Source organism: Acipenser ruthenus, chromosome 4 (assembly GCF_902713425.1).
Source record: "Acipenser ruthenus chromosome 4, fAciRut3.2 maternal haplotype, whole genome shotgun sequence".
NCBI lineage: Eukaryota > Metazoa > Chordata > Actinopteri > Acipenseriformes > Acipenseridae > Acipenser > Acipenser ruthenus.
Window position 1 is genome coordinate 89,030,943 of NC_081192.1, and position 26,343 is coordinate 89,057,285.

At 36.7% G+C, this 26,343-nt stretch overlaps 1 protein-coding gene across 1 annotated transcript; it reads right to left on the reverse strand.

Moving 5' to 3' along the window:
• Positions 1–428: 428 nt before the first annotated feature.
• LOC117399794 (tumor necrosis factor receptor superfamily member 11A-like) lies at positions 429–26,343 on the reverse strand. Its single transcript, XM_033999167.3, has 10 exons — positions 25,884–26,343; positions 12,928–13,009; positions 12,641–12,766; positions 11,015–11,161; positions 10,319–10,409; positions 9,665–9,747; positions 9,090–9,191; positions 7,782–7,828; positions 6,264–7,023; positions 429–3,860 (listed from the first exon to the last, which is right to left on the reverse strand). The coding sequence occupies exons 1-10, from the start codon at positions 25,959–25,961 to the stop codon at positions 3,532–3,534; spliced, it is 1,845 nt and encodes a 614-aa protein (XP_033855058.3). The 5' UTR covers positions 25,962–26,343; the 3' UTR covers positions 429–3,531.

The following is a 26,343-nucleotide window of genomic DNA, read 5'->3' on the forward strand; positions in this document are numbered from 1 at the left end:
AGCTGTCCTGTGGTTTCTTGTTATCATTCCTTATGTTAAAGGCGTAGACTTTTTCTTAATAAGGTCACAGATACTTCATTGAAGTTATACTGTGCAATGTGTTCTTGTACAGTATTTAGACTTATTTTATGGACACCGTTAAGCCACAGGGTGGCAGCAGAAGCTGAAAATAACAGAATTGATGAGAACTGTAACTGAGAAATGTGTATCTATGGTCAGACATATAATTATTTTCTCCATTTCAAAATTTGTAGCAAACTGTTTTATAATTAGAATAACATGCATTGTTAAAGAAGATTTTATCAAGAAGATGTTGAGATACACTTTTCTGAAGTATATTAGTTAAACAGTAAAGAAGAGTGGGGTGTGCTTTACATGCGATTTGAGGACTGCGAACAAGATTGTGGGACAGGACCGCAGATGGAGTTTGATGGTTTTCTTTGGCTGGCATTCACTTACATTATTGCTCAGGTGACCCTTCATGAAATTAACAGTTGGGAGATAATAACAATAAGAACTATATTCAGAAAGAAATGTCAGAACTCGCTTCATGGGGCGGAACCTCAATACATGAAACCATCAAGTGGTGTTAGGCTTGTGGAGTGATATGGTTCTACAGCAGCAGGTGAGCAGGCCACTGACAGTAGTTCTGGAGGTATACTCAAATTCCTCTACATGATTGACATTTACTGTACATATACACAGGCAGCCAACAAACAGCAGGATTTCTCTCCGTTGAGATTGGATTTTATTTAATGTGTGTTTTTGAGTTTTAGTTTTCTGACATGTACAAAAAATACATTAAAATAAGTACAGTATTAAAAAAAAAATTAAGAAAACTTAATTGTTCTTATTAAGCAAAAAATCTTGTACCCAAATTTTCTTTTACTTCTTAACTCCTAAATATTTTTAATGCAAGGAATTGTATTGAGGTCCCCTTTGACAATTAATCAAAATATGTTCAAAGAAATGTAATGTGGTTGGAAGTTTTACTACAACATACATATAATGTATAATAATATATTATAATAATATTTATAATATATATGTGAATAGCAATATGGATACATATTCTATTGAAATGTCTCCCTAAAGTTTTTTTTTATAAATGTATTTAAATAAAATAAAAAATAAAAAAAAGTATTTAACAAGAAATGTTGATAATAAAGAAAAAAATGTCTTTAAATACATGTTTATAATGTCATGGTTATAATATTTTAATTTCTTAATTATAATTTCCAATAATTTGATAGGAAAGATTAAAATACTTAGAAAAAATATCTGAACTTGAGAATAACTCAACTATAAGTTAGGCAGCAGTATTGAAACTGGATGCAACTGTTTGAATTGGCTTGCCTTAATATTTAGTATTATCCTATCAACACATTTGGTTAGGCCAAAGTGCCCTTATGTTGTAGATTTAGGAGTGTACATTATTATTACATTTTTTTCTCACTGAAAATCTTGTGAGAAGAACTGGTGGAAAAATTCAGGAAAGATTGGTGTGCTGGGAATAAATACAAAACCCCAAGCTCTTTGTTCCTTGGTGCTGTTAAAGTACACCATATACAATGCATTCCATACCTTGCCTTGCCTTTTGTTAATCAGTGGCATGCTTGGTATGTGCCTTCCTTTTTATTTTTGTCTGGGCACTGTTTGGAATGTATACTGCTTGTTCAGGGAATTATTCATCAGGTGATATGTTAATACAGCAGTCAGATGGATATTTTATTTTCAGCTTTTACAGAATAACACCTGATACTGATTCACCTTGGAGATCAACCATGAATCTTTGATTTATTCACAGGTCTTTTCAAGTTGTTCTACAGTGGCCGTTGTGATAAGTATTGACACAAAATACCAGTTAATATGGTTTGTGCAATAATGAATGACTGGTAGCCATACTGTGTATCTCGTTGGCTTTACCGTAGCATCTAAATGTCTTGAATTTGATTTAATGTGAGTTTTCAAAGTCTTTTGTCGCATTGGCAACCTTTCCTGATTTATGGGGTTCCAATATTTGCAGCTACTGATATTACAGCTCTTTTTCAATACCTTTCTAAATCCAGCCATTGGTTTTCTCCTAATATTAATTGACCTGTGGTGTGCCAATGCAAAACTGGTTACATTGACAATAGGGGAAAGTTTTTTTTTTTTTTTTAAGTTGGAAGATAACTCAAAAACACCCACCAATGCTACATCAATGATGACAAAAATCAAGAGCATGATAAAAATCATAAAAATGTCTTTTTAAGGCTTATTGCTCATATGAGCATGCTTCAATTACATATTTATGGTGAAAATGATTCCCTGTGCTTTTTTTTATTGTATAAGTCTTAAATTAAAAAAAAAAAGTATATCATCAAGACATGGACATTTAAATGCATGTTGCCTTTAAGTTTCCAAACCTTTCCAATGAAAAAGAACTTGGTGGGTGTATAAAAACACCAAAGACCAGCATTTAACTAATTTGTTGCAGAAATGTGTTTCAATTGTTATGGATAATTTGAGCATGCAAGTATACAAAAGTAAAATAGAAATGTCAAATGTATTTATTTTGAATGAGCAAACATGTTTTATAAACAAGCAATAAAGACTACTTCCCGCAGTGGTTTTCCACACTGCATGGTTCCAACGGCCCATCTAGTTCTTTACAGGGACAAGCCCTCAGTGCATTTTTGCTGTGGTTCTCAAGCTCTGACATAAACAGTGTAAAACTCATGCACCCCCCTGAAAGGCTTCTGCTAAGCACTAATCTTGGATCTTATGTAAGGGGTCAATCAGTGTCTATGTCGGAAACAGCCACACTGTTAAATCTCCCAGAGACAGACAATGCAAATAATTAATGACAGTATGTGGTTGGCTTTGTGTCTACCAAGGACTGAACTGAAACCAAAAGAAGTGACTTAAACCAGGAAGGGACCCTTTCAAACCTGGTCAATGAAACGTCCATCTAGGTCTAAAGCAGTTGTTTTTTTAATTATACCTGTTGATCCTGGTCAAGAGTGGCCTTCCAGAAGATGTCTATGCCTGATGTTGCTGTACTTACTTAATGTATTTAATAGTGGCTTGCAATTAATTTAATAACCGTTCAAAAGCACAGGTGCTGTATTGTTTGTTGAGGTTACATTTAAAATTGCAATAAAAAAATTTATAAATTGAATTCAAATAGTTTTTTAAATAGCCGCAATTAACACTGTAATGAGCACACACATTTCTTTTTAAATAATAAAACAAATATAAATGCAATTAATTTTCAGACATCCCTTCATTTATCAAATGCACAGCATTTATGTCGTCAGCATTGGAAAATCTCACTAAAAGAGACCCAAATGGTTGACCAGAAGGTTGGGCCTGTCATGTATTTAATTCCAAACAACATCATTATTATTATTTATTTATTTATTTGGAAGACGCCTTTATCATTAAGGAATGAATGTAAAAAATGTGTCCAGCAAACTTCAGCACCACTGATAACAAGTATGTGCAGACTTGTCACTTTTCCCATTTCTTATGAGGAAGACCCCATTGTCACACACACTTCTGCTGTGTCCACTGTGTGCTCTCCTCTTGAATAGGGATTGTGGTACTCCTGACGGGCCCTTCCTTCTTGTTCTGTGTTCCCTCTTGCAATGGATAAGCTATATTAACTTGTGGGAGATCATCCTGCTCCTGTTTGGTGTCATCCTCAGAAATGCCCCCACTGTTCTCCTCTTGCACCGGACAGCCAAAGGTTTCCTCAGTTCTGCCAGTGCTTGTCTGGGAGTTTTGACTGACATAAACAACAATGACGTCTCCACTAAAGTTCATTACTTGTCCATTAGATATGAATGTGGTGTTTTTGTTCCCTGTCATGTTTCCTGAAAAACAAAATTTACATTTTATGTAAATATATATATATATAATTAATAATAGAGTTTCAGTTTTATGATTACTGTTGTTTTATTATTAAAATCAACATTTTACTTTGGGTTTTTATTTTAATTCACTAATTTTAAATTATTTTTCGTTATGCCATAACATCAAGGAATTGTCATATATATAATAATTTAAGAGTTACAAACAGTATATCCAAATGTTTTTTATTTAACCAGAATAATGGAGCCCTTTGATCTCAATTAAGCACATTGGCACACTATATCACTAAATGTAAAAATACATGTATTTATTTATTTAAAATACAATGGGCTACATTTTCAAAGCTATTTACTCCAAATCATTACTCTTTTTTTTCAGAAAGGAGTTACACTGCCAATAAAGTTACCAAACCAGATATAAACAACTAAGTCTTTTAACTTGTAAGTAGCCTCAGCCACAGATTACAGTTGGCACAAGACAATCTCAAGGTGTTGCCCTAGAACATGCAATCTCGCAATGCTGACAGACACTGAAAGTAAACATTTTGCACCACAGCTTTTTCTGTGCCCTTGTGACCAGACAGACCAACAGTGCTCCATTCACACTTGCCCTTAGGGTTCACAAACCGCTCTAATGTTTGTTTGGACAGATTGCTATTCCTAAAAGTAAATTACAAGTTGGTCAAAGAGTTGCTCAGTTTAGAATAAAAGTTTAGCTTTTTTGTATTCTTTTTAGTTTCATGCAGTGAGGTTTGATATCCTGAGGAACTGTAACTTCTCCTGGAATAGAAACTATCTTTGCTGACTGGTCCAGCAAGTCCTGCCTTTCTAATGCAGTACTATACAAAATGTGACACAAAACCATCCAGAAGTGTTCTAACTGTGCTAAACACAATTCAAGTGAGCACCATGTGCAATATATAGATATAGTATTTTTAAATGCATCACAGACTGTTTTTGTCATATAGATGTCGTCCAGTTCTAAATAAAGTATAGGGCAGGCTTTTGCTTCTATTCTAATGGTTCCGATTTCAACATGACGTCTGCTTCCTTTATTAACAGATGGGACTGTATGTGCTCTGCAAGTTATGAATAACTACGATGAACTGCAAGAACGGTGAGTTCAAGATGAACAGCGTGAGTAACTGTTCTTCCATGACTTAGTCATGCGTCACATGAACCATTATAATGCTTTCCACACTTTAGATGTAACAAAACAACAGAATGTTTCTATTATACTGTGGGAGCTGCAGTGTAGACTCCTTGCACCTGCAGCTTAGGGACAGTTAGGGCTACACCACCCTACTGGAGGAGCTTTTCTAATAGACTACAATTAATCCCTACCAGGAGTTTTGTCGTTTATTGCTGTCAAACAAAAGTGTCAGTTACTGTACTTTCACCTAGCCGTCAGGTACGCCCTCTCCACCTTCAGACTCTACTGTATCATGCTTATCTCTCAATAAGAATGTTCATTGTGTACAGGTGCATAACATACCCAAATCTGTAGTGCTGTTTCAGAGAAAGGATACTATAACAATACAAAATACCCTTTCAAAATATAAACAAACATTGCGGAAGCCTTAGCGACCAATTACGGAAAACAAATACTTCTCAGAGGACTTAGTAAACAAAACAATTAAAAACAAGTAGTCTATCCTCCATAGCAGAATAAAGACACACAGAACAAGTTATTACTATTCCAGTTGGGTGTGTTATTGCTATGCCTAATGTGTGTGTGTGTGTGAATTAGAATGATTGATAGATATGGCATCCTGTGAATGGAGCAGGCATATAAAATGGGCAGGCTAACGCAGAAAACTGGGTTTCTGTAAAGCTATGGAGAAAGAGGAGTTTGTTGTTCAGAAAAAAGGCATCCTGTAATGTTGTTCATTTGTTCAAAAGTCAATTGTCAAAATCGTGTGTGTAACAGGATGGAGGCTGGGCACAAACCAACAACCCTGCACACCACAAGTGAGCTTTTAACTTCACCTCATCTCATCGACAGCGGAAATAATCCATAATGACAGTGCATCACACAACACTTTGTTACAAGAAGTGCAATGCACTGTACCTTCAGTAATAAGGTCACCCCCCTGTTAAGGCCACATTATGTTGATTCCTTGACTGGCTTTAAAAGTGAGGTTTCACTGCAGTATGCACCACCCACTTGACTAACATATGCACCACCCACTTGACTAACATATGCACCACCCACTTGACTAACATATGCACCACCCACTTGATATAGCATGGGTGTCGGGGTCCAATATAAATTCGCTATATGTCGAGGGCCGTGATATAGCGAGAGACCCATAGAAAAACAAATAGGCTTATAACAAATACTTTCACAATATATTTACACAAGGGAATTAGTAACACTATTCCCATCCTTAGTTAGCCACTTACCAGATGCTGATGGAGGGTCTGAATTATGGCTTGATGAATTTGATCTAGGGTCTGGAGTTTTACTGTTTGGGTTTTGTGTCTGTGTATGACAGTCATCTGAGGGAATGCCCTCACTATTGTCAGTGAATGAAGACTGGACAGGGCCATTCATTGAGTCCATACTGCACCAGCAGTGCCCATTCAATCTGTTTTCTGAAGAGGTTTTGCCAGCTTGATTCCCAAAGCTGGGCCCTTTATCCCCCAGCGAGGCTTCCCTTGTAGTACAGCTACAGCAATCCACTGAAAGACACGGAATATCCTGCAAGTCGCCTTTGTATTCACAGTCCAGGCATCCTGTGACACTCCCACAGCAGTGACTACAGTAACAAACCTCTTGGAGGGATTTTGGCCTACTGTTGGTGCCATTTGCACAAGAGCAGCTCACAGAGTTTCCTATTGAAACAAATTGACTGAAGTCATCCTGTTCACCTGCTTCCACGGGTCGTTTTAAATGGGACACACAGCTACATGAACTGCAGCTGCTGGATGCTAAGGGAGCAGGGCCATGAGATGCACTGTCAACTTCAGAATTTAAGGCACTCTCTTCAGTCTCGTCCTCTACAGGTTCAGAACATCCTGCTGCTGGTTCAAGTGGAACTGAGTCTTCACTCAATACATCACTGGTTGAGCAAGTATTCAGAAAGTCACATGGTTTCTCTTCATTTTTCAACAGAAGTGTGACTTCTAGAAAGGAATCATTTTCCTTCGGATGTGTTGTCTCCTGAATGGAGGGAGGAAATCAGATATCAATTGGGAAATGGTAAACCTGCCATGATGCAACTTTTGCATCATGGCAGGCTAATCAGGGTATTTGTCAACTGTGACATGGCATGTCATTTAATCTCATTGGTCAAGTATTCTGTGCAGTATGACTAAACATCCACCTTGGTACAATGGTAATGTAACTGTTTTGTAAACCCATTTTAAATAATAAACATATTTCCAAATGTTGTTTTTTTTTATATGTAAAATCTTTGCTTGCCTGTACTGCAAGTAACCAGAATGTTATGCCCATGAACTCTCAAGTTCCATGCAAGCCTGCATTGGAAACCATAAAACAAGTGCTCACGCTGGAACTGTTACCAAACCCACTTGTTTAATTGAGTTCCCTTCTCATGAATTAAGTAGGTGTCAAGCTGCAAATTCTTCCATCGAGTTTCACAGCTCTCTCTCGAATTCGCTTTACTGATTGTATTAAGAGGTGAACTCTCGACCACTCGTTAACATAATTTTACAGAGGGATTCTGGGAAGAAGAAGCCATTGGCTCTTACTTATTGGAGGACACTTATAGTCATTGGGGGAAAAAATGTGCAAAGTGACACATAATTTAGATAAATTCAACCTGATTGAGATTTCAGCTTTAAATTACCATAATGAAGAAAGGAAGAATGCCCCAGTCGTTGACCTCACTGCAAAGGTATGACACTTTCCTTGAATATAAAAATTAGAGTAAAAAAAAAAAAGTCATATTAACTGACCTGCTGTGTCCTTCCATTAACATTTGTATAGATCTTTCGAAAATCCTCTAGAAAAAAGAAAGAAGCAAATCAGAACACCCCTGTCAAAAAAACTTTTTTTTCCATTGAAAATACTCAAATCAGGTGTGATTTCTTGACGTTTATATGGGAATAACAGTTTCAATTACCCAAATGTAGTGGATTTTAGAAGATTTTAATTTAAACAACCACTGAACTAATACGACAATACAGAGAAAGCAGTCAATCAGGTTTCAATGCAGTTATGTAAAGTATATTTTAATTTGTGTTAATATGATACTGAAGTTTACACTGATACAGTTACAAGTCTTGTAGTGTGTGTAACATGCATGGATATATAAATAATAAATGTTTCAGCATTATGGTTTATGATTGAACTATAGAAAAGTCTCCCTTGAACTGATATGAAACACAGATAAGGAAACACTGTGCACAGCAGTCTTTTGTTGCTAGGCTTGGTTTCCGTGAACCCTACTTGAATTGGGTAGTTTCATATGCTTTTGGAAACTTGATGTAGGTGGAGTAGTATTACAGTGGAAGGTTCTGGCTCAGTATTTATACAGTAACAAAATAATTGCTTAAGGGCAAAAGGTGACAGATAGGTTCAAATGTGGCCTTGTGATAACCTGCATCACACCTAATCTATTAGAAGCCAGACATGACATGCAAGGGGACTTTGCTAATTGATGGATGTTAAAACCCCATGGTGTTTTCACTTTTGAGGATGCCCGTATTTTCCGGATATTCAGATATTCTGCTACCCTCATTTGAGAAACTAAAGAACGTTCATGGTGTATCCTCCATTTCATGTTAGCATTTGCCTTGTATTCCATGCTGCTCTGCTACAGCTAAATAACAAGAGGTTTGTCACTATGTCATATTTGAATCTATAAAGTTGCAACCACGTTGAACTTGAGGTCATCTTGTGTGCTGTATTTCCATTTAAAAATAGTGTTTGATTGTTTTAGTGAAACCAGCAGCCATTAATAAATTACAAATGCAAAGCTTTTTCAATTTTCCAAGCATTTACTTTAATAAGCCTTTAATAAACTCCTAGTACAAAACTAAAACAATATAATTCAAATTCTTTAGGTCATTGTTTGTTTCTCAGTTTTGTATACTTATCTTTTTTTGAAAATTGACCCTATGCCATAATATTAATAATACTGATACTACTACTACTACGATGACGACTACTGCTACTACTACTACTACTACTACTACTACTACTACTACTACTACTACTACTACTACTAATAATAATAATAATAATAATAATAATAATCTTACCAGAAATTCCTTTCATCTTGTTTTTGTTGCAAACCAGGCATATGCCAAATGTTGACACAAGGATTATTAAAAGAACTACAACTACACATATTATCACATTCCCTGCAGTAAAGAAAGATGGGAAAATAAATGTCATTAAATACTGTACAGGATGTGCTGTATATGCCCAAACTGTCAAGACAATTTGCTTTTTAGGAACTGATCACTTAAGACAGAAACTGCACAATAGGCTATATTTGTAAATGGTGGTTATTGCAAAAACAAAGCAGTGTATTTATTTCTACACTACCGCTGAGTATTTTATCTGAGCAAGAACTTTTTAACTTTTCACTACGTCTGAATCTCAAAACACATTTCTCTTGGTTTCACTGCTAGCTTCAATTATAACATATCATTGTTCTCCATAGAAATCCTTTAAAAATTAATATTGGTATTATTGGACTCAAAAGCTACGCAATTATATTTATAGTTGGTTCATATGCATCATATTTCTATTCAAAGTTCAGTTAGAGATATTCATCTCTTTCCTAAGCAAATGCAGTGTGAAAGGTACTGTAAATGAACACTGAATATACCCAAAGTTGTAGCTGTAGGCCCACATTGCACATCCACGGTCTCATTCCCATGATGAACTTCATTCTTTCCAAGAGTCTTGCAGCTGGAAGGAAAAAAGAATGCATAAAAAAACCTTTATGCTGACTCATTCTAATTTTATCACATTGTATCCTTCTAGTCTGGCATTTACCACGAAATGTATTTGATTTAATAACATACAGTAAATTCTTCCCATAGGAAGTGGTACACTAGTTAGTCACAATGCCACACAGTCTACAGTAAGTCTATAGGGGCTTTTTGAAAGAAGACGGTTCCTTAGACTTTGGATATTTATGCTCCAAAAAAGCTTTTTTTTATATAATTTCCCAGAAAGTAGTGAATTGGTTGAATTGGTTTGATTGACTGAAAATACATAGAAATTGATTTATTTTGTCTCATAATTCATTTTTTGCCTCCTGCCTAACAACTCAAAGTGTGTAATTTCACAACAATGCACACCTTGGCGTGTCATACTGCTTAATTAGATACTGCAGGAAGTAATGCTTGAGTCATAGTGGGTGTACCTTGGCTGCTATGGTCTTCATGCTAACTGTCACTGTTGGTTCATTTTTAGATTTTATTAATTCTGAAGCGATTATCTCGCTGCAAAGGTAGACACATGAATGCACACTTACTCAGTCCACTGCTTGCAAGGTTCTGTTGCCGAGAAGACTGCTGAGAATGAGCCGTGGGGACACTTTTCACATAGATTGTTAAGAGTATTTACTGCGGAGCGAAAATAAAGACTTCATGAGGTTGCAAGTTTTAATCAGATGTGGCATATCTCCAAATATTTAACTCCCCACCCTTTTTTAGGGAGCAATCACCAGCTTCCCAGTGGAATGACATTACCAGCTTTAACTGTGACATATTCTCAATTATTATGCACTTTTATGTTGTTGTACCTAATTACAGGATCAGAAATCGTAAGAAAAAGCCCTGAACCGTGAACATCAGCATGGCTCCTTCCTGGTTCCGCTGTTTTTTCATCCTAGGTACGCTCTGGTTCATGAGTCCACTTTACAACTGCATTCTCAACTCAACTCTCTTTTCTAGATCTGGCTTATCTAATGGTAAATAACACAGTCTTTGGGTTACAATGTTTGGTTTATCCCCTACTTGCATTGGACCACTTTTACATGCCCTGGCCTAACTATAATTATTGGATCTTCGTACTTGCTAAGCATCAAGTTTAAGGCTAATTGTAAAATAAATGTTCATTTTGGCTATTTTTCACTGTAATTTAAAGGAAATTGCAGCAATACATATTACACAAGAGACAAGCAATAGCTTACAAGGGACAGAGAGCTGTCTAACACTTTAGAGATTACCTCCTTGTATGACTCCATATCCTGGGCCGCAAACCCTCACTCTTTCACAGAACTCACAGTCCATGATTGCGCACTGAAAGCCAGGCATGCATGCACACTTCACAGGGGCTGTTTTGTTTTCATGCTGAGATGCTTGCAAGCCCCTCTCTGAAATAAACATTTAGAAACCATGAAAGCCTATATTGATCTGTCAAGGAAACATTTAAAGGGAATGTTTCAGAATCCTGCAATAAATATAGTGATACGAATGCTAGTTGCACTCACTGTTTATAATTGTGACATACCAGTACCAGTCTTGCCTGCTGGCTCACCAATGGCAGAGATACAGTGGGGAGGGTTAAAAACCAACAACGCTTGATGCGTATAGTTAGTTGGTTGTTCTCAGTCTCAAGAAATGTACGGTTCTGTATGATGTTCTGTGCTGAAGCCAGAGTGCCAAGCTATCTATTGTACCATAGCAATACTGTCGGACTACAATACCTGACAGACGTGGATTTTACAGAAAATGTGCTTGTTCTGCACACTGGATTTGCATGCAATAAATGTGGTTTGGATTTATTATAATGCCCTGTCATGTTCTCCATTGCACCCATGCTGAAGAACGTAAATACATGACAGTAGTATTCAAACCATGTGTGCCTCTTCTTATTACATTGGCCTTGTCTCTAGCTCTCAGGTGACCTGTACTATACTGATGATGACAGGTGGGGTGGCTAGTGAGGGTGTATAAGACGCTCTCTGCAATTCATACAGTATGTATGGAAAATAATTTTTTTATGCATGTTTGGACCAGCCGGAAAAAAAAAGAAGCAGATAAAATCAATATTATAAATGCTGAAAATGCTAAAGCCTTAAAACAAGTCACAGTACAAAACAGTGATAAGTGTGAGTCCTTTTAATGCCAAGGTACTTGATATTGAGCTTACAGAGGTTTCTAACAGCACCTGCCACTTGAGCAGTCTTATCCAATGAATGTCAATGCACATGCCTGACTGTCACAAGATACACCACTGCCATCTACACTGGTCAAGTGATTATTTAGTTAAAATGTAAGTAAAAAGCAGAAGCTTTACAGTATATCCAGTATTCCTCCTTCATTTTAATTCCCTTTAGACATTTCATCTCTTCATTTCTGGTGTTTGCCAATCGCTTTCCGATAAGTTAAACTGAGGTCAAGAGGAACTGTGATATTAACTGTATGACTGGCCCTAAATTCAAAGCTTCACCTCAATATGACATGGTGGCCTTTTTGAAAATCATATACATTAATGCACGGCTAGTAAGACCAGTATAAATACTGTATGGAATATATTAAGTACAGAACCTGTTTAATACCTCTTTGCTTTTATGTGCTCTTTTCATTCTATTCCCGAAAAGGACAACAGCAGCAACACTAATGGCTGGTCAGTCTGTAAATATTTGTACTTGCTCTAAATAAAATAATTACTTAAATAAAATAAATAATGATAATAATAGCAAATACAAAAGATTACTAAATTACTTTTAATTAATTCGATTTTTTTTTCTGTTTTTGTAAAGTAATTAACAAGCATTACTATGAATTACTTAAAATCGTGTGTCCATTATTTTAGGAATGTAACTTTTGTGTTAATAACAGATACTAACCTTTGTCACAGATTTTTTGGGACATGCATCTGTTGTCTGTGTTCCAGTAAGGTTGATATTGTTTTTCTCCGCAAGGCTTGCAATCGGTGTCAGACACTGTCGTGCAACGAGCTGACAAGTACTCTCCTGCATTCAAGAATGACAGATTTATTATTTTTTTATTTGTATTTTTATCAATAATTAGAACTTTTTTTTACCACTCAGATATGCTGAGTAAGGTGGGACTGCCTAGAGAGGAGTTTGAAGGAGAATGAAGGACTAGTCCTTGAAAATGAAAGAGCTCCTACCTGGCTTGCACTTTCTGCAGCACTTTCCATCCTGCAGATATTCGTGCTCAGTGTTGCACTGAGAAGGTGCTATTGGGACTGCCTGTTAAACAGAAACAATGCTGGTTTTAAATCAACAACATAAGCTTCATTTCACTGTTAGCAATGCCTTTAGCTTTAACATAGCAGCAGCCATAAAAAAATGAGTTTTTTTTATCATTTTATCAGTTTTTATGCATCATGATTCATGGTAAAACACAATTGCAGTACATTTTATGTAAGGAAAGACTCCCTGAACCTCTCACCCCGAGGACTTATCTTTTTACTGCTGCTGTACAGTACAGAGGCCGTAAACCGCCGTAAAATTCATATTTTGGGTACGACAGTAAAAAATGTCAGCACCCAGGATGAGTGGAAAATCTGCTTCCAATCAGCTTTTAAAATACTGTATGCGGACGTTAATTGTCATGTACTCAATCGTAAAGGTGAGGGAAGGACAGCCGTTCTTGTTTTGTTTTGAAGTCATCACATTTGTATGTGCAGGTGTGTATCTATTTGTATGTGCATGTGTGTATATTTGTATGTGTATGTGTTTGTGTTTGTGAATGTATGTCTACATATATGTATATATATATTTGGGTGGCTCCTATTCACTGCAGTACTATACTTTACTGCTTTTTATAAACTGCACTTATTATAGTTAGCTCTGTGATATCCCTTTCACTTATTTGTAAATTGTCAGTACAGGTAAATTACGCCTTTCACACTACATTTTAACCCACAGGCTTCATGGGTCCCATGCTCTTCGGTGTCTATAGTATGCTGCCGTTAGGTTCTAATTTTTACTATTATAAATAGAATTTCCATTGATATGCAGATGATACTCATTTTATTGTCTCTGCTTCCTTCTGATTCTACTGTCTCTGTGCTGTCTTTAATATCTTTTTGACGTCGTGGATATCTCAGACTTTTCTCAAAAGGAATACAGGTAAAACTACTTGTTAGTTTTTGACGGCTTCTTCGTAGAGCTCCCCCAATTTCTTTTGGAAGCAGCTTAGAGTATTTTTGTATTTTGTTGGTAGTTAAAGATCTGTAGTGCTGTGGGGTTTAGCTGCAGCGCTCCACAGCTCAGGGATTCCCTCCGAAGTATAATCAGGATCGCAGAGACATTTGATATATTTTAAGTTAAGGGTAAGCTGATCAGATGTTGCTTAGACACAGTAGGATGGTACAGTATGGTACAATGCTTGTTTGACATGTCCTGAAGATCTGTTTTGGGACCATAAAGATCAGCTATAAATTATCTATTTATTTAAAATAAAAACACTTCCCATTTCGTTCCTGTTGATGCTCAAAGGTTTCCAGATTGAGGTACGCGGAGGTACCACACTTTAACAATATGATAGCCTTTAGCAATGTACTATCCCTTAGAAGATTCCCACGGTAAAAGCATAGCAAAGTGTAATAAAGCACAGTGATAGAATGGTAAAACATGTAGGTAAGCATTGTAAAGACCAGCGAGGTGTGGTAAAGCACATTAATAAACATGGCAAACCAGGGTAAACTGTGGTAAATGCATTATATAACCATGGGAAAAGCATGGTAAAACTACAAAAATACCATGCACAAATACCATGGTAAAGTTTTAGAAGGGATAGTTTATACAACACTGTGTTGAAATTTCTGTAAATGGTTTCCACTCAGAAGTGTTAATGCTTCGCGATACCTGCAACATTAAAATCTACCTAACAGGATATGTTGTGTTATTTCTTAAGACACAAACATCAATACCCATCAGTGCTTAAAGACACAGGTCTTACATTTTTTATGTTCTTTTATCGGAAAAAAGGCAAAAAAAGGCTACTGTATTCCACTCTTCCTTATTGCAAATAGTGTCAATTTCTAACCCATTTACTTAATGTTCTGCAAGTCAGGTATACTCCCACCCAGCAGGTTTAAATAATTGAACAACCTCAAAAGGATAAAACTGCTTGACATGCAACATCTCATTTACAAGTTGGTCCTGCAACATGGTTGCAATAGCCATTAATGAAAAAAAATCCAATTACATATATAGTTAAATCACAATAATACATAACAGAATACAAACCTTATTCAAAATAGAATACTCCTAAGTACAACTACACAGATTAGACTGCTCTTAAAAATATTGTTAATAGAGGAGGATTTAAGATACACAGATACTTGAGCAGTGAAGATGGCTTTTTGTTTTAATGGTTACAGTATTGGTTGGTTTCACAGACCTCTATTAGCACTAATCTTTGATTACCCAATAGTACCTTAAGTAAGGTAGTCCACGTGCTAATCTGGGTCTTTTAAACCAGACATATTAGTTTGACTTCAAACCACAAACCCAGTATAGTACCACCTTGACTACCCTCCGATTGCCCCTCCTGCTCTCTCTTCCTCTCCTCTCTCCATTACTGATGTCTCCAGCCTATTGCTGAAATCAACTACTGCCACATGCCCCTTGGACCCCTGGCCAACAAATCTTGTCCGTCTCTGTGCTTCTGACCTTGCTCCTTCCATTATGCACACTCTCTCATCCTGTCCCTGGCTTCAGGCCTGGTTCCAGCTACCCTCAAGACTGCCTGAGTAACGCCAGTGCTCAAAAAACCCTCCCTTGACCTGGTTGTCTTATCCCATATCCAATCTTCTTTTTCTCTCCAAAACTCTTGAAAGGGCTATGGCCAGCTAGCTGATGAAACATCTCACAGATAACAATCTGCTTGAATCCGAAGTCTGGCTTCCGGCTGCATCACAGTACTGAAACTGCTCTGCTCCGGATTGTAAATTACCTTCTGCTTAATGCTGATGCTGCTGCTCCCTCTGTCCTTGTCCTCCTTGACCTAACTGCTGCTTTTGATACCATAGATCATAGCATTCTTCTTGACTACCTTCAGAAATATGCTGGGATCTCTGGAACCTGTCTCTCCTGGCTGCCTCTTACCTATCTGGACGCATGCAGTCTGTTTTCTATGATGGAAGCAGTGCTGACACAAACCCGGTCACTAGCGGTGTCCCTCAAGGGTCTGTTCTTGGGCCTCTTCTCTTTAACCTGGGTCACCTCATCCGCCAACATAGCCTCATGTTTCACTCCTATGCAGATGACACCCAGCTCTACTTAAAACTCGACCCTGGAAGCCCCTCTGCCATGGTCCGGCTCTCAGCTTGCATCCAAGACATCGAGGCCTGGATGTCTGCCAATTTTCTTCAGCTCAACACTAACAAATCTGAACTTCTTCTAGTAGGATCGAAAACTCAACTCAAGAATCTCAATATTGCTTCCCTGAACCTTGGAAACTGTCTGCTACTGCCTTCCCCCAATGTGCGAAGCCTTGGTGTACTTCTGGATAGTAACATCGCCATTGATGCCCAAATCTCCTCTCTAGTCAAATCCTCCTTCTACCACCTCCGAAACATCTCAAAGGTCCGTCCCTACCTTTCCCTGCCGGATGCAGAGATACTTTGTCATGCATTAATCTCCTATCGACTCGACTACTGCAACTCTCTCTATGGTGGTCTTCCGTCACATGCCATAAACTGATTGCAATTGGTTCAAAATGCCGCCACTAGGATCCTTACCAGATGTAAAAAACATGATCACATTACCCCGTCTTGCCCAGCTGCACTGGCTACCTGTAAAGTTCAGGAATACTTTCAAAATTCTCCTGCTTGCCTACAAGGCCCTTCATCACACAGGTCCAGAGTATCTGTCTAACCTGCTGATCCGCTATGTCCCTGCATGCAAGCTGAGGTCCTCTGACTCTGGCTTGCTTGTTATACCCAAGCAAAAGCATACCACACTCGGAGAGTGCTCTTTTAGCTTCATGGCCACGACTCTCTGGAACTCTCTCCCAGCTTTAATGCATGCAGCTCCCACAATCGCTCGCTTCAAATCAACTCTCAAGACCCACTTGTTCTCTCTTGCTTTCAATGCTCTTTAAGCCTGATATCTGTTATTAGCTGTTGTCTAAATTGCTATTTTAGGTTTGACACACACATTCACAATGTTTAGAATTCACATCCTATCCTTGAATTTAATGTATTATGCCTGTATGTAATGTATTTGCATTGTTTTTTACTGTTTGTATTTAATGTACTATGTATTTAATGTATTATTCATTGTTCCTCACTATCTAGTAAAGCACTTTGTGATGGTGGTCCACTATGAAAGGCACTATATAAAATAAATATTGATTAATTGATTGATTGATTGATTTACTTTGTGTTGGAAGTTGTGTATAGTGGTGAGATTTATGAGAATACATTAAAATTAAAATTTCAAAATGAAACCGCAGTGTAAAGTGAACAAAAATAGATACATTTTCTTTTCACTGAATGTTAAATTGGTAGTTGATGACAATGAGTGCTCAGCAATGCATTGCAATGTTTCAGGACTTGTTGTGTGTTGTACTTTTACCACTAACAGAACAGGAAGAACTTTAAATAAATCATTGTACAAATCTGTACCATCACTTGCCTGATAGAGAAACATTCACACAATAAATATGTGCCCTGGGCATAGGAGGAGCTGGGACGGCTGAACTTCTGACCATAACCTTTAACAAAACATAATACAAAAGAAGGCTACTCGCATGATTTAGTAGTTTATCAACAGTCACAGTTCACAGTCTACCATACTCAGGGCATCTGTTTTTTGTGTATATACATTTATTTTTATAGCTGGTCAAAAATGTGTTTGCTGGTATAGGTACTTCATAAAAACAATGACCTCATTTATTAATCCTATAACGCAATTATTGATCTTTGTCATGCATAATGTAATTATGTGGATTTGTTTTTCACCTTACAACTTCATTTTCTTTTTAATTTAAGCCTTTAGATAATTTCTGTGTGCATATTGATATTTCTGTATGCATAGTTTACATTGAAAATAATATTGTATTGCTTTTGTGTATGAGTTCTGCTACATGCTCAAATTAACTACCAAGACATTAAAGACAGCAGATTTGATGTGTGAGTTTTGCACGTGATATAAGGCTAATAAGCTATTCAATTATACATCCACATCGATCCACTTTTCACTTTAAGAGTCTTCGGAATTGCTTTAAATGATGAAAGTATGAATAATATTATAATTGTGTCAGTAAAATATGCAGTTAGACAGAGAGCTGCGGAGAGCAAAGTAGATGCCATGCTGCTTTACTGGTTAACCACGAAGGACTTAATGCCAAGTCAAGCAAGTCAAAATAGGCCAAGCTCTGTAGGAGTGCAGGTATTTATACAAGCTGGTAGTGTTTGCAAGAGTCGACCTACATAGTATATCTTATACAATATTTAATAGTAAGAACAATACTGACATTTTGGAATATTAAATTACGGTGCCATTTTTTTCAACTCTAGCATTTAATAGAATCAAGATATGAAGCTTAGTTGAGGTAGCAGAATCCTAAAATTGTGGACCCCAGTCACAAAGCTTTCATTTTAAAATTACTTCAAGAATGTTTTATAATAATAATAATAATAATAATAATAATAATAATAATAATAATAATAATATTTTAGACTACTATTGTCTTCTTAAACAACAGTCTAGAACAGGCTTATGCATATCATTTTGATCAAACATAAATAATGCAGCTAAAGCTTTATGAAAAGGGTCCAATAAAAATGAGGCCTACTGGTTAACACATTTTTAAAGATTAAACGGTCCAAATATACTATACAGCATGTCTTCATTATCAGTAACGAACTTCCATAGGATCTACAATATTCTTGTCTATGATTTAAAACAGTAAGTAAACATACTTTTTAAATGGCTGTACTAAACATAGGGCCTCAGTTTCAACTGTCGATTTAAGTGCTATCACTGTTTATATTGTTGTTTTCATTGGTACATGCAGCAGGGCAGTTTATTGGCACTACTGTAGACTCACCTCTGTTTAGGCCGGGGCCTGTACCAATTGGAAGTGGCCTGCTGCTTCTGATAAGAATACCAGTAGGTTTGCTAAACAAAATCTAAAATGATTTCTTAACTGGTTTAAAAGTAGTGGGTTAAGGAGAATGTATACTTAGATGCTTTTAAAGATTAGAAAATTCAGTCAGAAAGAAGGTGCACAAATTCTCTCTTCTGACCAGCTCATCTCTTTAAGGCAGGACTGCATGATTAGAAGAACATTACAACATCCAAGAGTAACAGGGTTTTTTTTTTAAGATCAAAATCTGCATGTAACATTAGATTACCGTAGTTATCCTCTACTGTAAAAAAAAAACGAATTCAGGGAAAATCAGTTTGAACACAGTCAAATGTGCATTGCATAACTCTACAAATGGAACGCCTACATGCTGTCTAACACATATTCAGAGTTTTTTTTTAGTTTTTTTTTATAGTACCCTAACACTTTGATAAACACACAGTATGATTCATTTCAGAAATTATAAACACAATTGATGAGAACCGGATATTCCTGTAGGAGAACAAAGATTGTGTAACAAGCTAACCCAGATTAGTAGCAGTAAAGAATTTCAATGTGCAGCACTGCACAGCCCCTACCTGGTGAGCAGACACACGGACAAACAAACAGCAGAGAGAAAGGGTGGCAGAAATAAAGAACAATTAAGGTTCATCGGGGGCTATTGGATTTATTGTCAGATTACTGTCCCTTGTTGCAACACGAGGCAATGGTTCATGTCACATGCTTATAATTTGTTGACAGAGCAAATACCAGTACTGGTATTTAATCTTTTGTGGTCAAACATTGGATTCTGAGGGATCTTGGTGTGGTCAGGATTCAGCCTTTACCTATCGTGGTCTGCTGTGGTAATTCTAATTTCACACTTCACAAAGGTGTATTTATTAATACATTGTTGAGATTGAAGGCCATGGAGACTGAACTCTGTGGCTGTTTGAATTCCCTCCCTTACCCCACGATACAGTACATGCTCAAGTCTTCTCTGCAGGGCCCAGTCTCACCAGTGACCGGGGAGAGAGAAGTCTACATGCCTTCTGTCAGTGCGCTAAATTGTGTGGGGGTTTTTAATTTAATTTGTCGGATCTTAAACCAGGTACCAGTTTCACAAAGCACATCTAGGCATCAGTTCAGTTCTATAGAAGAAAAATACATTGACATAAAAGAAAACATCATCATCTCTCAAGAACCCTGTCACTGATATTAACTTACGCTAGGTAAGATAGTCCAGGAAAACCCATAGAACCTGTGTAAAAATACTACAGTACTGTCCAGAAAGACTATAGTTTCCTAGAATATAGTATGAACTGCAGTATACTAAACTAGTGTGTTTTGGATGGCGCTACATTACTTTATTTTGGTATGGGAATTTTATAAAGCTGGCTCTAGGCCTTTAGCAGTGACAGTGTTAGTTTTAGTTTTATGAGTATTGTACAATATCCACAGGGAAGATAAATCTAGCTTGAAAACAGCTCCAAAGAAAAAAAAACTTAAAGGAACAGCATGACGTGGAATGAAGGGCCATCATTTCCACCCTGGCTAATGATAATGCATGCCTTATTTAGTGTATCACACATTGTTTAATTACATCCATGTATATATTGGATAAAAAAGTGGGAGATCCTAGCCTGAATCTGTACAATAAAGCATCAATAAGAGAAACAAGCAAAATATTCTAAATTATTATAATAATAATAATAATAATAATAATAATAATAATAATAATAATTAGGTTCAACATACATTTATGTTGTTCTCGTATCATGACAAGTTGCTTAATAAATAAGACAGTTTCCTCAAAGAGATACAATCTCACAAGAGAAAACGAAAGTGGAAAATTCCACCTGATGTAATGCCCCAAAATGTGTAGTGAATTTCCTACACACATCTCCCCGTCATAGCACTCTGGGAGCTGGACTGAACCAGCCCTGGGGATTTTTACAAAATCGTTTTTCTGTTTCCTTCTTTAATGATATAAAAGCATTGATCCAGAAACTATGAGTTTGAGATTGTCATTTATAATACAGCTCTTCAAATGTATCTTAGGCCTTGTAATACTTAGAGCATATGAATAGAGTTTTAAACATACAAATGACATTTGAAGTAAAAACAAAACTGTAGGCTTGCTTATTCATTTTGGCTTTAAGCTTATACTTAATCATAGTATTGTGGGATTCATAACCTTGTATCAATGTGTATCATTGTATACTATTGTTTGACAAAAAAGGTTCAGTTTACATGGCAAAAACTGTCTTGGCTATCATACAAGAATTTTAAATTACATGCCAGTTGTTTGGTTGAAAGGCAATTGTATTAAAGGCACTCTGTGATGCATGAAGGATGGCAGCGTTATTGCAAAGCATTTAAACATGAAAATAGAGGCAGACATTTAAAGTGAAGCTTTAACATTTTCTGACAATTCAATTTGCAAATTATATTATCTGAACTCCCTAAAAGGTGTCACCTAGGCACTTAACATAACTGACTACAATAACAAATATAGTGGAAACCGTACATGATGAAGCAGATTTATAAGTTTTAGGGCGGCTCCATTAACATCTGTCTCTCTTTGGAAAGGATAAGATTGCTATGTTATTATACAGCTGGCCACTGTATTTATGTATTTGCAGCTGTAAAATAAATAAATCATTTTAAAAAGAAAACATTAGGAAACACAGTCTGCAATGTTTCTACCCAGCTCTGCATTTCCAGTAACTCATATCAACATCAGAAATCTACAATGTACTGTACAAAGAAGTAGGGCAGAAGTGTGGAGTAGTGGTTAGGGCTCTGGACTCTTGGCCGGAGGGTTGTGGGTTCAAGCCCAGGTGCGGGACCCTGCTGCTGTACCCCTGAGCAAGGTACTTTACCTAGATTGCTCCAGTAAAAACCCAACTGTATAAATGGGTAATTGTATGTAAAAATAATGTGATATCTTGTAACAATTGTAAGTCGCCCTGGATAAGGGCGTCAGCTAAGAAATAAATAATAATAAAATAAACATTATCTTGGAGCTCTAATACATCTCTGATAAGGAAGCATCACATTGCACTGTAGACTGCAGCTTACTTCCCTCGTCTGAGGCCACTCAGACTGCTATGCTTCACACATTTTGGATATTCCAATCACTTCTCATTACAAAACATGTTGGAAAGGACAAACATGGAAAGCATGTTTATCTCTTTCATATAAAACAGGAACTAAGCAGGGTGGTTGGGGACCTATTCATTTTTGTTTTGAACAGCCACATCACAGAGGATTCATGACCAGTTTTTATCGATCTCCTCAGGCCTTGGTTTTACTGGCTCAGTTTTCAATGACGTAATCTAGTCAATCATTCATTATTTTTACAGTTGACAATTATTAATTAGTTTTGAAGTGAGTGAGAGTGCCAATTTTAAGATGTTTTCAATTTTTAAAATATTTTTTAAATGTTTTTTTTAAATAATTGCTGCTACGCCCAGGATTTGAAAACATTAATAGATTCATATAATTATAAGCACATGTATTCCATATAGCAGGCTATAGCAATGCAGTGTTAGAAATCATGTCGTTTTAACAGGAAATTTAAAATGGAGCTTTCCACTAGAAATTAAATTCATGTAAATGTTGGCCAATCTAAATAAATCTGTCTATAAATCACCAAAAAGGTAGATATTTACTGAATACACTTAAGACACGTGCATGAACTGCTGGAGGTTTGATTTTCCCAACCTTGTTTCTCAATTATTATTTTTTTATCCACCACTGTTTAAGTCAATTGAATAGGCCCTATAGCGTTGAAGTATTTTCCAGTACACTGGCTCCTATCTGAAACCCCTAGAGTATGTTTCTGTGCTTATAAAATAGCACCCCATATTGCCACACCACCCCTTGTCAAAGTGAACTGGCAGTCCAGTGAATCAGTCAGAGTGGATCTAAAGTTTACAAGCCATGACGGTATGGTGACATCATTTGCACAGGCTGTTGCAAAAACTTGTATACCAATGAGATGGCTCCCACTTTACTTGGCAGTTTAAAATAGTGAATAACAAAAGGGTTTAACAAGTCAAAGGCATGGCCCAACTGAAGGTGATTAACTACCAGAGATTTAGTAGTTATGGGAAGCATATTCTTACACCATTAATCATATGTGAGACACATAGAGGAGTCCACTTAAACAGGCCTCTAAAGTTCACTGCTCTTGTGCACTATAATAAAACAACTATTGAGGAATTTGTTTAACGGCAGAAAAACAGTTTTTACAGCATGGGATTCTGCAGCATGTAATCTGAGAAAATATTCCTGATCGGTGAACACTGTAATCAAATCCCCTTTTAGATTCTGCTGCTGGGCCAGCTTACAGTTGGCCAGTGGTGGAAACATATTGAGGTTTTACAATGAGAAAAAAAGAAAAACTGATGCATATTGCAGTTGACTCATCCTGGTTTAATATCACCTATTCTCCAAATAATATGAATTTGTTGGCCTCATCTTATTACAACCACTGTCATTTAAACCCCCTTTTTGGACAACTGTGAGAAAAACCCAAGGTTATTTAAAACCTTACAACCTTATGTAATCTGAAATTCTTTTTGTATCATTCATTATTCCTTTCTTAGCAAACGCCCTTATCCAGGGCGACTTACAATTGTTACAAGATATCACATTATTTCACATTATACAGATATCACATTCTTTTTACATACAATTCCCCATTTATACAGTTGGGTTTTTACTGGAGCAATCTAGGTAAAGTACCTTGCTCAAGGGTACAGTAGCAGTGTCCCCCACCTGGGATTAAACCCATGACCCTCCGGTCAAGAGTCCAGAGCCCTAACCACTACTCCACACTGCTGCCCTACTTCTTTGTACAGTACATTGTAGATTTCTGATGTTGATATGAGTTACTGGAAATGCAGAGCTGGGATGCATGACACAAACCAGAATCAGTAGTATGAAATTGCACATGTGACGTTGAACGTGGGGGATCCTATTGTAACAAGGCGGAGGAACAAGACTCTTAACCACAATGCAGAAGAGCCGGGCTTACCTGCATTCATGGTTATAACGTTTTTAACCTCACCTCATCTCACTGACTGCAACAGGAGACAGAATCTGTATTGGCAATAAATAAATATACACAATATCTGAAGGTTTTTTTTTTGTTTTCATCCTGGCCAGCATCATCTAGCTAAATCTGCCAAAGATCTTTGTTGATTTGCTAGTGGTACTGTAGCTACAGAAGCGATAACGTGAATATACTTAAAAAGGCTGTTCATTACTAAAATAAACAACAGCTTTCCAAAGACTGTCAAGATCATCACAGCTCTGAAACAACAATATATTTTGGGATGATAGAGGGCACACAAAATGGGATATCCAAAATGTAGATTACAATGTAGGATTGCTCTACACGTGAGTAATTGGAAATGTCTTATCAGAGTTGTGATTGCTCTATACGTGAGTAATTAGAAATGTGTTATCAGAGTTTTGTGAATTTACTCAGGTAATGATTATGTTGCTATGTACCTTGAAAAACAAAAACAAGCAATAACTTGTGCAACCATAATGTGGTTATAACCTCTGTGTACAGTATACAGGTATACCTCTTATCATTATAGGAGACGTTTATATTGGGAGACGAGGCATACAATATTGTGCAGTTTTTTGTTAAACCTGCAGCACTGTGATTGGGTACAAGGTGCAGAAACAGAAGTCCGAAGTCTCCTCATCACATGACCAATGAGTAAATACCATGAGACCTATCAGCAGTCTCCACACTCACTCACAAGTCTAACTTTAATAGGAACCCTTTAGAAGCAAGGAGGCGTGAGACAACTTCAAAACAGAAGATACCGTAGCTTTCTTGTCCTTGTTTTCCAATGTGTTGATGGATGAGGTCTAATGTCTCAGAAATTAAGTGAAGTAGGCACAGGTTTGGCTGTCATCAGTCGTGCCCCAGAAAAACATTAAACTAAAGTGTGTCTTACTGTAGAAGAACAACAAAAACCACCAAAAAGCAGCATAAATGGGATAGGTACTTCAGCCTACTCCTTTCCCCTTTTCTTTTTATGATTCAAATTAATTTACCATCCATTAAACACCAAAGAACCAATAGGATTCAATTACTGGACACTTCAGCATACCTATCAATACCTTCAAGATATTTAAACACCTACCCTGATCAAAGCTAGTAGTGCACTTCTAGGAGCTGTAAAATTCTATAATCAATATTGACTGTCTAAATGTCGAATTGCTGTAAACCAGTGTCTGCTGGGAATCCAATTTAAAACAGTAAACATATGTTCCAGCTCACCAGCGGTTGCTGTAATTTTCAGCTGGGGACCACAAAAAACAAAAACAAAAAAAAAAAACATCCAATATTGGCACATTATCAGCATCGAAAACAGAAACAGATTTTTTCTCCATCTGGAGAAATACACTTTCTAGCCAATGGCATGGTGACCAGCAACCGATAACCCAGTTATTTTGATGCTCTGTAAGAATAATATGTTTAAAATCCATGTAAACATAACACATATAAAATAAAAGAAAAGTGCGCGCGCATTCTGTCGTCTACTTGGAATGCAGTGGTTTTTAGTTCAAACCCCAGAACCCAGAATTATGGTTTCATTTCCAAACACGGCCCACATGACCCTGGAAAAGCTGTTTCACCCCGGATATCGCACTTCTGCCCTGGTTGCAAAACTGGAAGCAACTACAGGTTTCTAACTCCTGATTCAGTTCGTCAATTTGTCTGAAAAGCTGTGTGTATCAAGTAAATTGTCAGCTACATATAAACATCAACTCGCTCCCTGTCAGTTACTTTAAATTTGTAAACTCCCTTCAGTGTCTCCTAAGATTATGTGCTCTGTAATAACGTTTGTATGAATGGTATTATTTTGTATTTGTTTACAATGAAAAAATATTGAAATAAAATAATAATAATAATAATAATAATAATAATAATAATAATAATAATAATAATAATAATAATCATCATCATCATCATCATCATCATCATCATCATCATCAACCTACCTTGGTGTAAAAGTTGACCTGACACAGCAGTACAAGCATAATCCATCCTTGGAAAATCCACTTTGCTGTAAAATCCATTCTTTAACGTTATTAAAAAACAACTTCTGTCCAGCAGAAAATAAATGAAAAAAAAACAACACATACACATATATTTCTATACAGAGTTCTCTTCTTTTACGTGTGTATCAGGGTGTCTTTTTTACTGGTGAGACGAGCAAGCACATTTGAAACCCTGAAATTCAGAAGTGTGCTGTATTTCCTGACAGCCTAATCGTCGGCATACAGTCACCCACTCTCTGTAGGTGTAGTTCTTCATTCTTGAGAGTTCTTACAGGATCTACTTTTGAGGAACTTGCCTTACATATTACAAGCCCCTCCCTCACCTCACTGATTTTTTTTTTTTTTTTTTTAAAGCAACGTCCTTGTTGATACTGTATGCACTGTATATAGCTGTTTCACA